This window comes from Danio aesculapii, chromosome 6 (genome assembly GCF_903798145.1).
Source record: "Danio aesculapii chromosome 6, fDanAes4.1, whole genome shotgun sequence".
NCBI classification, from domain to species: domain Eukaryota; kingdom Metazoa; phylum Chordata; class Actinopteri; order Cypriniformes; family Danionidae; genus Danio; species Danio aesculapii.
Genome location: NC_079440.1, coordinates 61,822,899 through 61,836,604, shown reverse-complemented (window position 1 = coordinate 61,836,604; position 13,706 = coordinate 61,822,899). Strand labels below are relative to the sequence as shown.

Below are 13,706 nucleotides of genomic sequence, written 5' to 3'. Positions count from 1 at the left end.
TTAGATTAAGAATTATTTTCTAGAGAAGCAAAGAATATAGTCTTGTCAGAAATAATGAGTCAAAATGAAGAGTTTTTCCTTGAAACATGTAAAATAATCTGCCAATGGGGTCAGCAGAATAATCTTGCTTTTTCTTTTGACATACGATTATTTGGCTTACCTCAAGGTCAGAAATGACAAGCATTGCTATACTTGTGGGGACTTTTGGTTTAGAATTACAAAGTACACACACACACACACACTGAAGCTGAAGCGTATCAGGATGTGTTGATCTTCTTCATCTGAAGAAACCCTTATCATACTCTGAGCTCCAGCAAGACTTTCTCCAATCACAGATGAAGCTTTGAGCGTCCACGTTTGACCCGCGATGGCTGCATGACGTTTGTGTGTGTGTGTGTGTATGTGTGTGTGTGCTGTGGGTGTGTTGTAGCTGTGATGTGACTCATTGACACACTGTGAAAAATAGCCGAGTCAGACACTTGTGCTCACACTCACTGCTGATTGCTGGATGTTTGCTGAAATCTCAATCAAGGTAAAACGATATAATAAAATCAGCCTGTCTTTGATGTTTTATTTAGATCTGCATCTGCCTTTGATGTCCTCTTTCATCTTCTGCATCTTGACCTTTAAATAGAACTGAGCTGCGGCGCTTCAAAGGAATTTCGAATTTTTGAATTTTTGAATGTTTCTTTCAACAGTTTCCTGTTTTCTGTGAAGCCCGTTGGCGCTGCACTTCACACTCTGTCACTAATGCATATCTGAGTGTAAAAATGAGTGTAAAATGCTAAACGGTGTGTGTCATCGCGTAGTGTGCGTGCATGTGTGTGTGTGTATCTGTGTAGGTAGGAATGAGTGTTTTGAAACGCCTCCATCCTTTATGACCGCTCTGCTGTATTCCTGCACCGCACACTTTTACTGAGGAAAAGCAAAAGTTTGTTTCTTGCATATTGAACATTCAGAACAGGTTTCTGGATTTATTATAAGCTGATGCTGCGAAATCACAGGTTTAGTAATGCTTGCAAATATTGAAATCGACATTTGTTTACTTTAATATCTTTAGGAACGTTCATCACATTTATTTATATTTTTCTAATAATTCCAACACACTTTATTTAGACTTTACGTTTGATTTAGAACAAAAACGTCAATAATGTTAATAAACAAAGTCATTAATCAAATATAGAGTTATTTTTAATAAATCAACACATTTTATTTAGACTTTAGGCTTGATTTAGACATCAATAATGTAATTAAAACGTCAATAATGTTAATAAACAAAGCCATTAATAAATAAACAAAGCCATTAATCAAATATAGAGTTATTTTTAATAAAACCAACACACTTTATTTAGACGTTTGACTTTAATTCAAACACGTAAAACAAAAGCATCAATAATGTTAATAAACAAAGGCATTAATCAAATGTACAGTATAAATATTTTTAATAAAACCAACACACTTTATTTAGACTTTAGACTTTATTTGGAACATGAAAAACAAAAACTTCAATAATGTTAATAGACAAAGGCATTAATCACATTTATTGATAGTTTTTTTCATAAATCCAACACACTTTAGACTTATTTAGACGTTATTTCACGCAAAAAAAATACAATAATATTAATAAACTTAGCCAAATAATGCAACAACACAATACAAATTTGAACTTGTACAATATGTCCGAAAAGCAACAGGAAGAAGCATATATTTAAATGTTCTGGTATTGACATTTAAATCAAAAATATTGATGCATTTGGTATGAAATTGTGCATATTATTTGGTTCAATGGTATTGAGAGACTAAAATGACATTTTAAATCAGGTAAAATATGCTTTTTTTAGCATATAAATACTTTCTGCAATGCAATTTATAATGTAAACGTGATTTTTTTAATGCAATTTTTTTATACAGTAAACAAAATCTATTTTTTTATATAAAAATGTCCCTTTTTATACTGTAAACAATTGTTATATGCAATTTTATTCAGTAAATTATCTTCAAGATTACAGTTATCTTTTACAGTGCAATTTATACTGCAATGTAATTTTAATATGCAATTTATACTGTAAACGTAATTGTATATGCAATTTATACTAGAAATCAAATTTTTATTATGCAATTCATGCTGTAAACGTCATTTTTATTATGCAATTCATATTGTAAACATCGTTTTACATGCAATTCATATCGTACACGTCATTTTATATGCAATTCATACTGTAAAGGTCATTTTATATATGCAGTTTTTCCTGTAAATGTAAGTTTTATATGCAATTTATACTGTAAACGTTATTTTTCTATGCAATCTATACTGTATATCATTTTTATTTTGCAATTTATACTGTAAATGTAAATTTTATATGCAATTTATACCATAAACGTAATTTGTATATGCAATTTATAATGTAAAGATAATTTTTTACATTTTAAATCTATACTGTAAATGTAATTTTTTATACACAATTTATTCTGTAAACTTTATTTTTATTTGCAATTTATACTGTAAAGATCATTTTTATCGTGCAGTTTATACTGAAAGCATAATTTTATATGCAATTCACACTGAAACTGATAACTTGTATATCCAATTTACACTGTAAGCGTAATTTTCTTTGCAATTTATACTGTAAACATCATATTTATTATGCAATTTATACTGTAAACATCATTTTTATTATGCAATTTATACTGTAACCTTAATTTTATATGCAATTTATACTGTAAACATCATTTTTATTATGCAATTTATACTGTAAACATCATATTTATTATGCAATTTATACTGTAAACATCATTTTTATTATGCAATTTATACTGTAAACATCATATTTATTATGCAATTTATACTGTAAACATCATTTTTATTATGCAATTTATACTGTAAACATCATTTTTATTATGCAATTTATACTGTAACCGTAATTTTATATGCAATTTATACTGTAAACATCATATTTATTATGCAATTTATACTGTAAACATCATATTTATTATGCAATTTATACTGTAAACATCATTTTTATTATGCAATTTATACTGTAAACATCATATTTATTATGCAATTTATACTGTAAACATCATTTTTATTATGCAATTTATACTGTAAACATCATTTTTATTATGCAATTTATACTGTAACCGTAATTTTATATGCAATTTATACTGTAAACATCATATTTATTATGCAATTTATACTGTAAACATCATTTTTATTATGCAATTTATACTGTAACCGTAATTTTATATGCAATTTATACTGTAAACGTAATTTTATATGCAATTTATACTGTAAACATCCTTTTTAAATGCAATATATACACTGTAAATGTATTTTTTATATGCAACTTATACTCTAAACATAATTTTTATTATGCAATGTATACTGTAAAAATAATTTTAGATGCAATGTATTCTGTAAATGTAATTTTTACATGCAATTTATACTGTAAACATAATTTTGCAATTATTATTCAGTAAACAAATTACTATTTAATGTGCAACTTATACTGTAAACATGATTATTTTTTATTCAGTAAACAAATGACTTTTAAGGTAACAATTGCTTTTTACAGTTCAATTTACACTTTAATATGCAATTTTAGTTTGCCAATCAAAAAAGCATGAATAAATGTCTTAATTTTACAAGCAAAGACAAATAAACGGACACATAAATTCATCTTTAGTATAATTTCTTTTATTAATAATAATTCAGTCTTTTTTTTCTGAAACTGGTAATAAATGCTTAATGTCTGTGAAGTGCATCGGCTGCTGCTGTGAGAGTGTTTGCAGATTTACTGTGTGAAATAAACCCTGAGTGAGGAATGTTCTGGAACACACACACACACACACACACACACACACACACACACACACACACACACAGATAATCTGAGCCATCCTGACTGTCACTACAGTAAATGACACATAATGCAGAACAGAGTCGGCGCTGCAAACATCACTAGAAAACATGCAGGAAAATCAGCTTCATATGCCAGGCAAACAGAAATATGATCAGAAGTAGTTCTGCTGTTTGTAGATGGCATCTTGTTTTTATTTATTTATTTCTTAATTGACTTATTTTTGCATTTTTATTATTATTGTTTTTCTTTTTACTTATTTATTTGTTTATTTACATTTTTTATTATGGATTAATCTTTATTTATTTATTGCTATCTTTATTTGTTTATTTACATTTTGTATTATTGATTACTCTTTATTTATTTATGGCTATCTTTATTTGTTTATTTACATTTTTTATTATTGATTAATCTTTATTTTTTTATTGCTATCTTTATTTGTTTATTTTCCTCTTTTTTATTGAACAATTATTTATTCCTTTACTTAATTTTTTATTTTGTTTTTCTCTTTTATTTGTTTATTTATTTATTTAAATTTGTTATTATTGTTTAATATTTATTTATTTGTTTCTATTTTTTATTTCTATTTTGCTCTTTTATTAATTTATTTCCTAATTAATAACATTTTTATTATTGTTTTCCTCTTTATTCATTTGTTTATTTATTTATTTACCTTTTTATTATTGTTTGATCTTTATTCATGTATTTATTTATATTTTTATATTTTTATTTTCCTCTTTAGTTAATTTGTTTGTTTATTTTTTTAATTCATTACATTTTTTTATAGTTGTTTTCCTCTATTTAATTTTTATTGTTTATTTATTTCTTGGCATTTATGATATCTTTTAATCTTTATTTATTTATTGCTATTTTTATATTTTTATTTTCCTCTTTAACTAATGTGTTTATTTATTTATAGATTTATTTATTCCTATTTTTATATTTTTATTTTCCTCCGTAATTTATTTGTTTATTTATTTAATAATTTATTTATTTTTTATTATTGTTTTGCTCTTTGTTTATTTATTGCTGTTTTAATTTTCCTTTTAAATGTATTTAATTTATTTTAAAATTGATTGTTATTTTTAATCTTTATTTTCATTATTCTTTTCCTCTTTTATTTGTTTTTTAATTATTTTATTTATTTTCTTAATGTTTTTATTATTGTTGTTATTATCGTTATGCTTCTCTTCAGTTTATTTTCTTGATTTATTTATTATTTAGTTTATTTTTATCCTCTTTGTTTTATTTATTTGTACTCTTTATTATTATTTTCCTCTGCTGTTTTTCTATAATTTTGTCATTTATAATTATTATTCTCCTTATTTATTTATATTTATTTATATATTGCTCTATTTCTTCAGTGATATGCTTATTATCGACTTTTTTTTTGGAGTCTATTTGGAGTAAAATAAAACTGTCTGGAGAGTGCGTTGTAGATTTTGATTGATTTAACTAGTTTTATGCATCAAGAAAGTGTATCTATGAGGAGACGCACAGTGTGTGAGTGTGTGTGTGTGTGTTTGGTGTTTGAATGTGAAATGAAAACTATAACACTCATGGTTTAATCGCCTGTGTTTTTGCACAGTCATAACACGAAAGGCCCTGGCTGTCATATGCAGTGAGTGTGTGTGTGTGTGTGTTTCCGCAATGAGCTGATGGGAACAGCACGTGTTTGACATGTACATTGTGTTACTTAAATATGAGAAACAATTGTTTGTTCCATTACGGTCGAATTGAAACTAAAGCTTCCTGCTGTACAACTGATCAGTCCTGCTAATAAACACACACACACACACACACACACACACACACACACACAGACACACAGAGCATAATTTTCCACAACTCATAAGTGATATTTGCATTGATAGAGTCATTCATGCTCATACAGACACACACACGCACACGCACACACACACACACACACACACACACACACACACACACACACACAGAATAATTTTCCACGACTCTTAAGTGTTATTTGCATTAATCAAGTCATTTACGCTCTCTCTCTCACACACACACACACACACACACTCATTTCTCAAGCTTTACTGTCATTACTAAACACGTTCTGCATAAAGGGAACAAAATTGCATACTCAGCTGATGATGATCATTTTAATGACGCCACAATACATATTTTACTATATATTTATATTATCTTATGATTATTATGCTTTATTTTAGTTTACTTTAAATTAATAATAATAATAATATTGATCCATTTTATTTGTAATGCACTTTTTTCTTAAACTCAAAGCGCTACAAGGCAAAACACAAGCAATACAAGGCAAGCAAAACTGCACAACAATAAAAGATGCAATAAAACAATAAAAATATGAGCCATAAGATAGAATAAAAAGTTAACATAATGATCATCCCAAGTTAAAATCAATGCTAAAAAGGTGAGTCTTAATGTTTAACATTAAAACAGGTAAATGATGAGACATCACATGCAGCTCTTACATCATTCTTATATAGTTATGTCTTTTATAACATACAGTTGAAGACAGAATTATTAGCCCCCCTGTTTATTTTTCCCCCCAATTTCTGTTTATCGGAGAGCAGATTTTTCCAACACATTTCTAATCATAATAGTTTTTTTTTTTAAGATTTATTTTTGGCCTTTTTGCCTTTATTAGATAGGACAGTAGTCAGACAGGAAGCGAAGTGGGAGAGAGAGAGAGGGGGCAGGGTTGGGAAATGTCCTCGAGCTGGGACTCCACTAGGCTATTGCTCCGACTAATCATAATAGTTTTAATAACTCATCTCTAATAACTGATTTATTTTCTCTTTGTCATGATGACAGTAAATAATATTAGACTAGATATTCTTCAAGACACTTCTATACAGCTTAAAGTCACATTTAAAGGCTTAACTAGGTTAATTAGGGTAACTAGGCAGGTTAGGGTAATTAGGCAAGTTATTGTATAACAGTGGTTTGTTCTGGAGACTATTGAAAACAAATATAGCTTAAAGAGGCTAATAATATTGAGCTTAAAATGGTGTTTAAACTATTAAAAACTGCTTTTATTCTAGCTGAAATAAAACAAATAAGACTTTCTCCAGAAGAACAAATATTATCAGAAATACTGTGAACATTTCCTCAATCTGAGAAACATCATCTGGGAAATATTTAAAAAAGAAAAAGAAATTCAAAAGGACGCTAATAATTCTGACTTTAACTGTATACAGTTATATCATAATAATAATGTTGTATCACACAGTATGACGTGTAAAATCATATCTAATTTATGTGTTCATTTGTTTGTGGAACCATAATGAAAGTTTTGCCATGATAATAGCTGTTGTTGCTGACAATCTGATGTATGATATGATCATTTCATTTGAAGGAGAGCAGGAATCAACATCTCATAATGCAATTTGCAATTCACAATTACTATATATATGCTGGGCGTCACGGTGGCGCAGTGAGTAGCACAATTGCACAGCAAGAATGTCGCTGTTCCGAGCCTCGGCTGGGTCAGTTGGTGTTTCTGTGTGGAGTTTGCATGTTCTCCCTGTGTTGGCTTGGGTTTCCTCCGGGTGCTCCGGTTTCCCCCACAGTCCAAACACATGCGGTGAATTGAGTAAGCTAAATTGTCCATAGTGTGTGTGTGTGAATGAGTGTGTATGGGTGTTTACCAGTGATGGGTTGCAGCTGGAAGGGCATCCGCTGTGTAAAACATATACTGGATAAGTTGGTGGTTCATTCCACTGTGGCAACCCCAGATTAATAAAGGGACTAAGCCGAAAAGAAAATGAATGAATGAATGAATATATATATATGCATTAGTAATAATCATACATCATACACACCACATAACACAAGACTTATATGGAAAATATGTATAACAATATGAGTAATACAAAAATAAAATATTTATATTTATTTATTTATTTATTTATTTATTTATTTATTTATTTATTTATGTATTTATTTAATTAATTAAGGGCGTCATGGTGGCGCAGTGGGTAGCACGATTGCCTGACAGCAAGAAGGTCGCTGGTTTGAGTCTCGGCTGGGTCAGTTGGTGTTTCTGTGTGGCGTCTGCATGTTCTCCCCGTGTTGGTGTGGGTTTCCTCCGGGTGCTCCGGTTTCCCCCACAGTCCAAACACATGTGCTATAGGGGAATTGATGAACTAAACTGGCCATAGTGTATGAGTGTGTGTGTGTAAGAATGAGTGTGTATGGGTGTTTCCCAGTACTGGGTTGCGGCTGAAAAGGCATCCACTGTGTAAAACAAATGCTGTTTGTATGTGTGTATTTTGGTGTGTGTGTGTGTGTGTATGTGTGTGTGTTTTACTGTGTACTGTATATTTGTTTTTATGTGCGTGTTTGTGTGTATGTTTGTCTGTGTGTGTGTCTTTGTGTGTCTGTTTACTTTATGTTTGTGTTTATATATATATATATATATATATATATATATATATATATATATATATATATATATATATATATATATATATATATATATGTGTGTGTGTGTGTGTATGTGAGATTGCGTGTTTGTGTGTGTGTGTGTGTGTGTGTGTGTGTGTGTGTGTGTGTGTGTGTGTGTGTGTGTGTGTGTGAGATTGCGTGTGTGTGCGTGTGTTTGTGTGTGTGTGTGTGTGTGTGTGTGTGTGTGAGATTGCGTGTGTGTGTTCGTAGTTAAATATAAATATCTGCCAGCTTCCATGTCTTGATTTTCCCATGCGATCTTCACCCAGAATACTACACACACACACACACACACACACACACACACACACAGCTCTTGATCTGGGAAGATTATAAAGCTGTGATTCTGCGGCGGCGATCATTGAAGAGTGTTTATAACTGTCGAGCAGCTGATGGAAAACACACACACACACACACACACACACACACACACACACACACACACACACACACACACACACACACACACACACACTGTTTTCTGTTTCATCTGCTGCACAACCCACATTTCTGACTTTACAACACTGCAGCGATCAGGAGGAAGAAGAATCAGTGTGTGTGTGTGTGCGTGTTTGTGTATGCGTGTTTGCAAATGAGAGAGAGTGAGAGCAAGTATAAGAACTGTGTATGTTTGTGTGTGTGTGCATGTGTGTGCGTGTTTGTGTATGTTTGTGTGTTTGTATGTGTGTGTGTGTGTGTGTGCGTGTTATGTATGTGTGTACTGTATGTGTGTGTGTGTGTGTGTGTGTGTATGTCTGTGTGTGTGAGCGAGCGAGTATGTGTAATGTGTATCGTGTGTGCTTGCGTTATGTATGTGTACTGTATGTGTGTGTACTGTATGTGTGTGTGCGTGCGTGCGTGCGTGTGTGTGTGTGTATGCGTGTGTGTGTGAGCGATTGAGTATGTGTAATGTGTATCGTGTGTGCTTGCATTATGTATGTGTGTTCTGAATGTGTGCATTTGTGTATGCGTGTGTGTGTGTGTGTGTATGAGAGAGTTAGTGTGTGTAATGTGTCTCGTGTGTGCTTGTGTTATGTATGTGTTCACTGTATGTGTGTGTGTTTGTGTGAGAGACAGAATGAGTGTGAGTACTGTGTCTGTGTGTGTGTGTGTGTGTGTTGTCTGTGCCTGTTATATGTATGTGTGTACTGTATGCATGTTTGTGTGTGTGAGTGAGAGAGAGAGTGAGTGTGTATACCGTGTGTGTAAGTTTTGCGTTGATTGTGTGCTTGCATGTGTGTGTTGTATGTATGTGTACTGTTTGAATGAGTGTGTATGTGTGTATACTGTGTGTGTGAATGTTTGTGTTTGTATTTATATGTCTGAATGTGTTTGTACTGTGTGTGTGTGTGTGTGTGTGTGTGTGTGTGTGTGTGTGTGTGTGTGTGTGTGTGTGTGTGTGTGTGTGTGTGTGTGTGTGAATGAGCGTGTATGTGTGTATACTGTCTGTGTGAATGTGTGTGTGTGTGTGTGTGTGTGTGTGTAAGTATTAATAACTGTATCTGATACAACAGGAATGATTGTATAAAGCTGCACATTCTGATGCTGCTGACACGAATGTGTGTGTGTGTGTGTGTGCGTGCGTGCGTGCGTGCGTGTGTGTGTGTGTGTGCGTGCGTGTGTGTGTGTGTGTTCGTGTCTGAGAACTTCACACTTGTCTTCTTCTTCATCTGCTCTGTCTAATGTTAACTCTTTTCACAAGATCTTAATCTCAACAGTTTGGTTGGCAGCTGTTAATCTGCTTAAATTACCCAGCCGCTCTGTTCATGTTCTGCTCAAGCACTTTATTTCCATGTCATGTTCGGCATATTTTTGTTTCTGTTTTATATGTGCATGATTTTTTATTTCATTATGTCATGCTGATCTAAACGCTGTATATGACTTTAAATCAAGCATGCATTAATATGTCATTTAATTCATTCATTTTCTTTTCAGCTTAGTCCCTTTATTAATCCGGGGTCGCCACAGTGGAATGAACCGCCAACTTATCCAATATATGTTTTACACAGAGGATGCCCCTCCAGCTGCAACCCAGCACTGGGTAACACCCATACACTCTTGCATTCACACACATACACTAAGGCCAATTTAGTTCATCAGTTCCCCTATAGCGCATGTGTTTGGACTGTGGGGGAAACCAGAGCACCTGGAGGAAACCCACGCCAACACAGGAAGAACATGCAAACTCCACAGAGAAACGCCAACTGACCCAGCCGAGGCTCAAACTAGAGACCTTCTTGTTGTAAGGCGATTGTGCTAACCACTGAGCCACCATGATGCCCCTTAATTTAATTATTGCATTAATAATTAAAATTAGGGGCGTCACAGTGGCTCAGTGGTTAGCATTGTGGCCACACAGCAAGAAGGTCTCTAGTTTGAGCCTCGGCTGGGTCAGTTGGCTTTTCTCTGTGGAGTTTGCATGTTCTCCCTGTGTTGACGTGGGTTTCCTCCGGGTGCTCCGGTTTCCCTAACAGTCCAAACACATGCGCTATAGGGGAACTGATGAACTAAATTGGTTGTAGTGTATGAGTGTGTGTGAATGTGTGTATGGTGGTTTCCCAGTACTGGGTTGCAGCTGGAAGGGCATCCGCTGCGCAAAACATATGCTGGAATAGTTGGCAGTTCATTCCACTGTGGCACTCTGGTAAATAAGGGAGTAAGCCGAAGGAAAAATGAATGAATGAATATTACATTTTAACTAAAACAAATTGTACCCTGTATACAACCCCCTCAACATTTTTGCTAATGACGCATTTTAAAGCTAGTATTTATTTATCTTTTTATCATAAATGCCAATAAATGAAACACAATAACAGTACAAAATTCTCATTTCTGTGATGCATTTGTGTTCATAAACTGTCAGAAATAGTAAAATAGCGCTGTTATAGTCAGTCTTTAGACACGTTTTTAGTATTGTTGCACTACTCAAATTGTCGCCTGTTACAAATAGTTAATATTCATTCACCACAACCGCCAACTATTGCAGCATGTTTTACACCGCGGATGCCCTTCTAGCTGCAACTTAGCACTGGGAAACACTCATACACACACTCATACACTACAGCCAATTTAATTCATCAATTCCCCTACAGCGCATGTGTTTGGACTGTGGGGGAAACCAGAGCACCCTGAGGAAACCCACGCCAACAAGGGGAGAACATGCAAACTCCACACTGAAATGCCCAGTGCTAACCACTGAGCCACCGTGTCACCCAAATAGTTTATGATCCAATTATAATGGTAATAATTAAATAGTTCTTTAAATGATTGTGTAATAAATGAGGTGTATGTGTATACATGTGAAGTGGTGTATGTGTATTTTTGATCAGTTTTACATCTACAATGTTACTGAATTGTTTTATATATATATATATATATATATATATATATATATATATATATATATATATATATACAATTTGTATCCCCTACGGAAATGTTTTTTTTTTTTTTTTGCTATCTGCGACCGCCCGCGACCCATAAGCTCACTACTGCCACCTGCTGTGGCGCCCTGTGAGCTCTGAGCGGTGAGAGTGCTCACTACAGAGTGTAGTATGTCAGAATGTTTCCCGTGCCACCGTGCGTAATTGTGTTGTGGACCCGGAATACGAAAATACAAATACGAAAATACGATATATACAACAAAATACGATATATACAACACAAAACAATATATTAGAGAGAAACTTATCTACGTCACACAGACACTAGATAACAGGGGGGATTGCTTACGGTTCTGCCACAACACGCTCGCTAGCCAGGTAAACTGACCCTGTTTCTGAGTCTGCCATGTAATGTTTTAAGTGCAAACTGCTTTGAAAATTACATTTTAAAGATGCTATATGAAAATTAATTATTACTATTAGGTGTTACCGAGTATTGTGGCATCCCTACTGCAAAGTGTGATGTGTGTTCAGGGGACGTGGAGCGCTGTTTGTACATTTACAATGTTTCTGACTTTATTTTTTATATACAGCATATATTTTTATCATCTGCATAACATTTGTCCTGCTATCCTTGTATTTTATGTTATTTTATGTTATTATTAGTAGCGCTAGGATGACGTGGTGGCGCAGTAGGTAGTGCTGTCGCCTCGCAGCAAGAAGGTCGCTGGTTTGAGCCTCGGCTGGGTCAGTTGGCGTTTCTGTGTGGAGTTTGCATGTTCTCCCCGTGTTGACGTGGGTTTCCTCCGGGTGCTCCGTTTTCCCCCACAAGTCCAAAGACATGCGGTACAGGTGAATTAGGTTGTTAAAATTGGTCGTAGTGTATGAGTGTGAATGCGTGTGTATGGATGTTTCCCAGCTAGAAGGGTATCCACTGCATAAAACATGGACAAGTTGGTGGTTCATGCCGCTGTGGCGATCTCAGATTAATAATGGGACTAAGCCGAATAGAAAATGAATGATGAATATTATAAAAAAATATATAATATTTATTCATTCGCTAAATAAAAATAAATTATTATTATTACTAAGTGTTACTGAGTATTGTGGCCTCCCTAGTGCACATTGTAACATGCATGTGTGTGTGTGTTCAGGGGACGTGGAGCGCTGCCTGGGCTCTGAGGGCGAGGATGAGGGCAGTGTTTGGGGAATGGAGGCTCTGGACAGCAGAGATGCTCAGGATAAACTCAGTCTGACGGCCAGCGAGGAGACGGAGTCCAGCAGTCCAGCAGCCGAGAGCTGGACCGACCCGGAACACACACCTCGCAAAACACACTGCAGCATGACCAGTGAGTCTACAGAACACACACACTCCTCAAAACATTCTGCAGCATGACCAGTGAGTCTACAGAACACACACACTCCTCAAAACATTCTGCAGCATGACCAGTGAGTCTACAGAACACACACACTCCGGAAAACATACTGCAGCATGATCAGTGAGTTCACAGAACGAACACACACTCCGGAAAACACACCTCAGCATGACCAGTGAGTTCACAGAACACACACACACCCCAAAAAACACACCACAGCATGACTAGTGAGTCCCCAGAACACACACACTCCGCAAAACACACCTCAGCATGACCAGTGAGTCCCCAGAACACACACACTCCGCAAAACACACCTCAGCATGACCAGTGAGTCCCTAGAACACACACACTCCGCAAAACACACCTCAGCATGACCAGTGAGTTCACAGAACACACCCACACACTCTCCACAAAACACACCTCAGCATGACCAGTGAGTCCGCAGAACACACACACACACTCCGCCAAACACACCTCAGCATGACCAGTGATTCTACTGCTTTTCACACCCATATCCCTCACCCTCAATCACATAACTCATATGATACCACCCTTCACCCCCACCCCCTTTTGGTACAGCCCTATAACCACCCCCACCCCACCCGCAGGTATGGTTTACACCACAACAATGAAGCCAC

At 34.6% G+C, this 13,706-nt stretch overlaps 1 protein-coding gene across 1 annotated transcript in view; it reads left to right on the top strand.

Annotated features, from left to right (window-relative positions):
• Positions 1-423: 423 nt before the first annotated feature.
• LOC130231204 (zinc finger E-box-binding homeobox 1-like) overlaps positions 424-13,706 on the top strand; it is a 49,364-nt gene continuing 36,081 nt past the window's right edge. The window contains exons 1-2 of the mRNA XM_056460677.1: positions 424-532; positions 12,847-13,041. Of these exons, the coding sequence (XP_056316652.1) occupies positions 12,903-13,041 (139 nt within the window). The 5' untranslated portion in view covers positions 424-532; positions 12,847-12,902. The remainder of the gene's footprint in view (positions 533-12,846; positions 13,042-13,706) is intronic.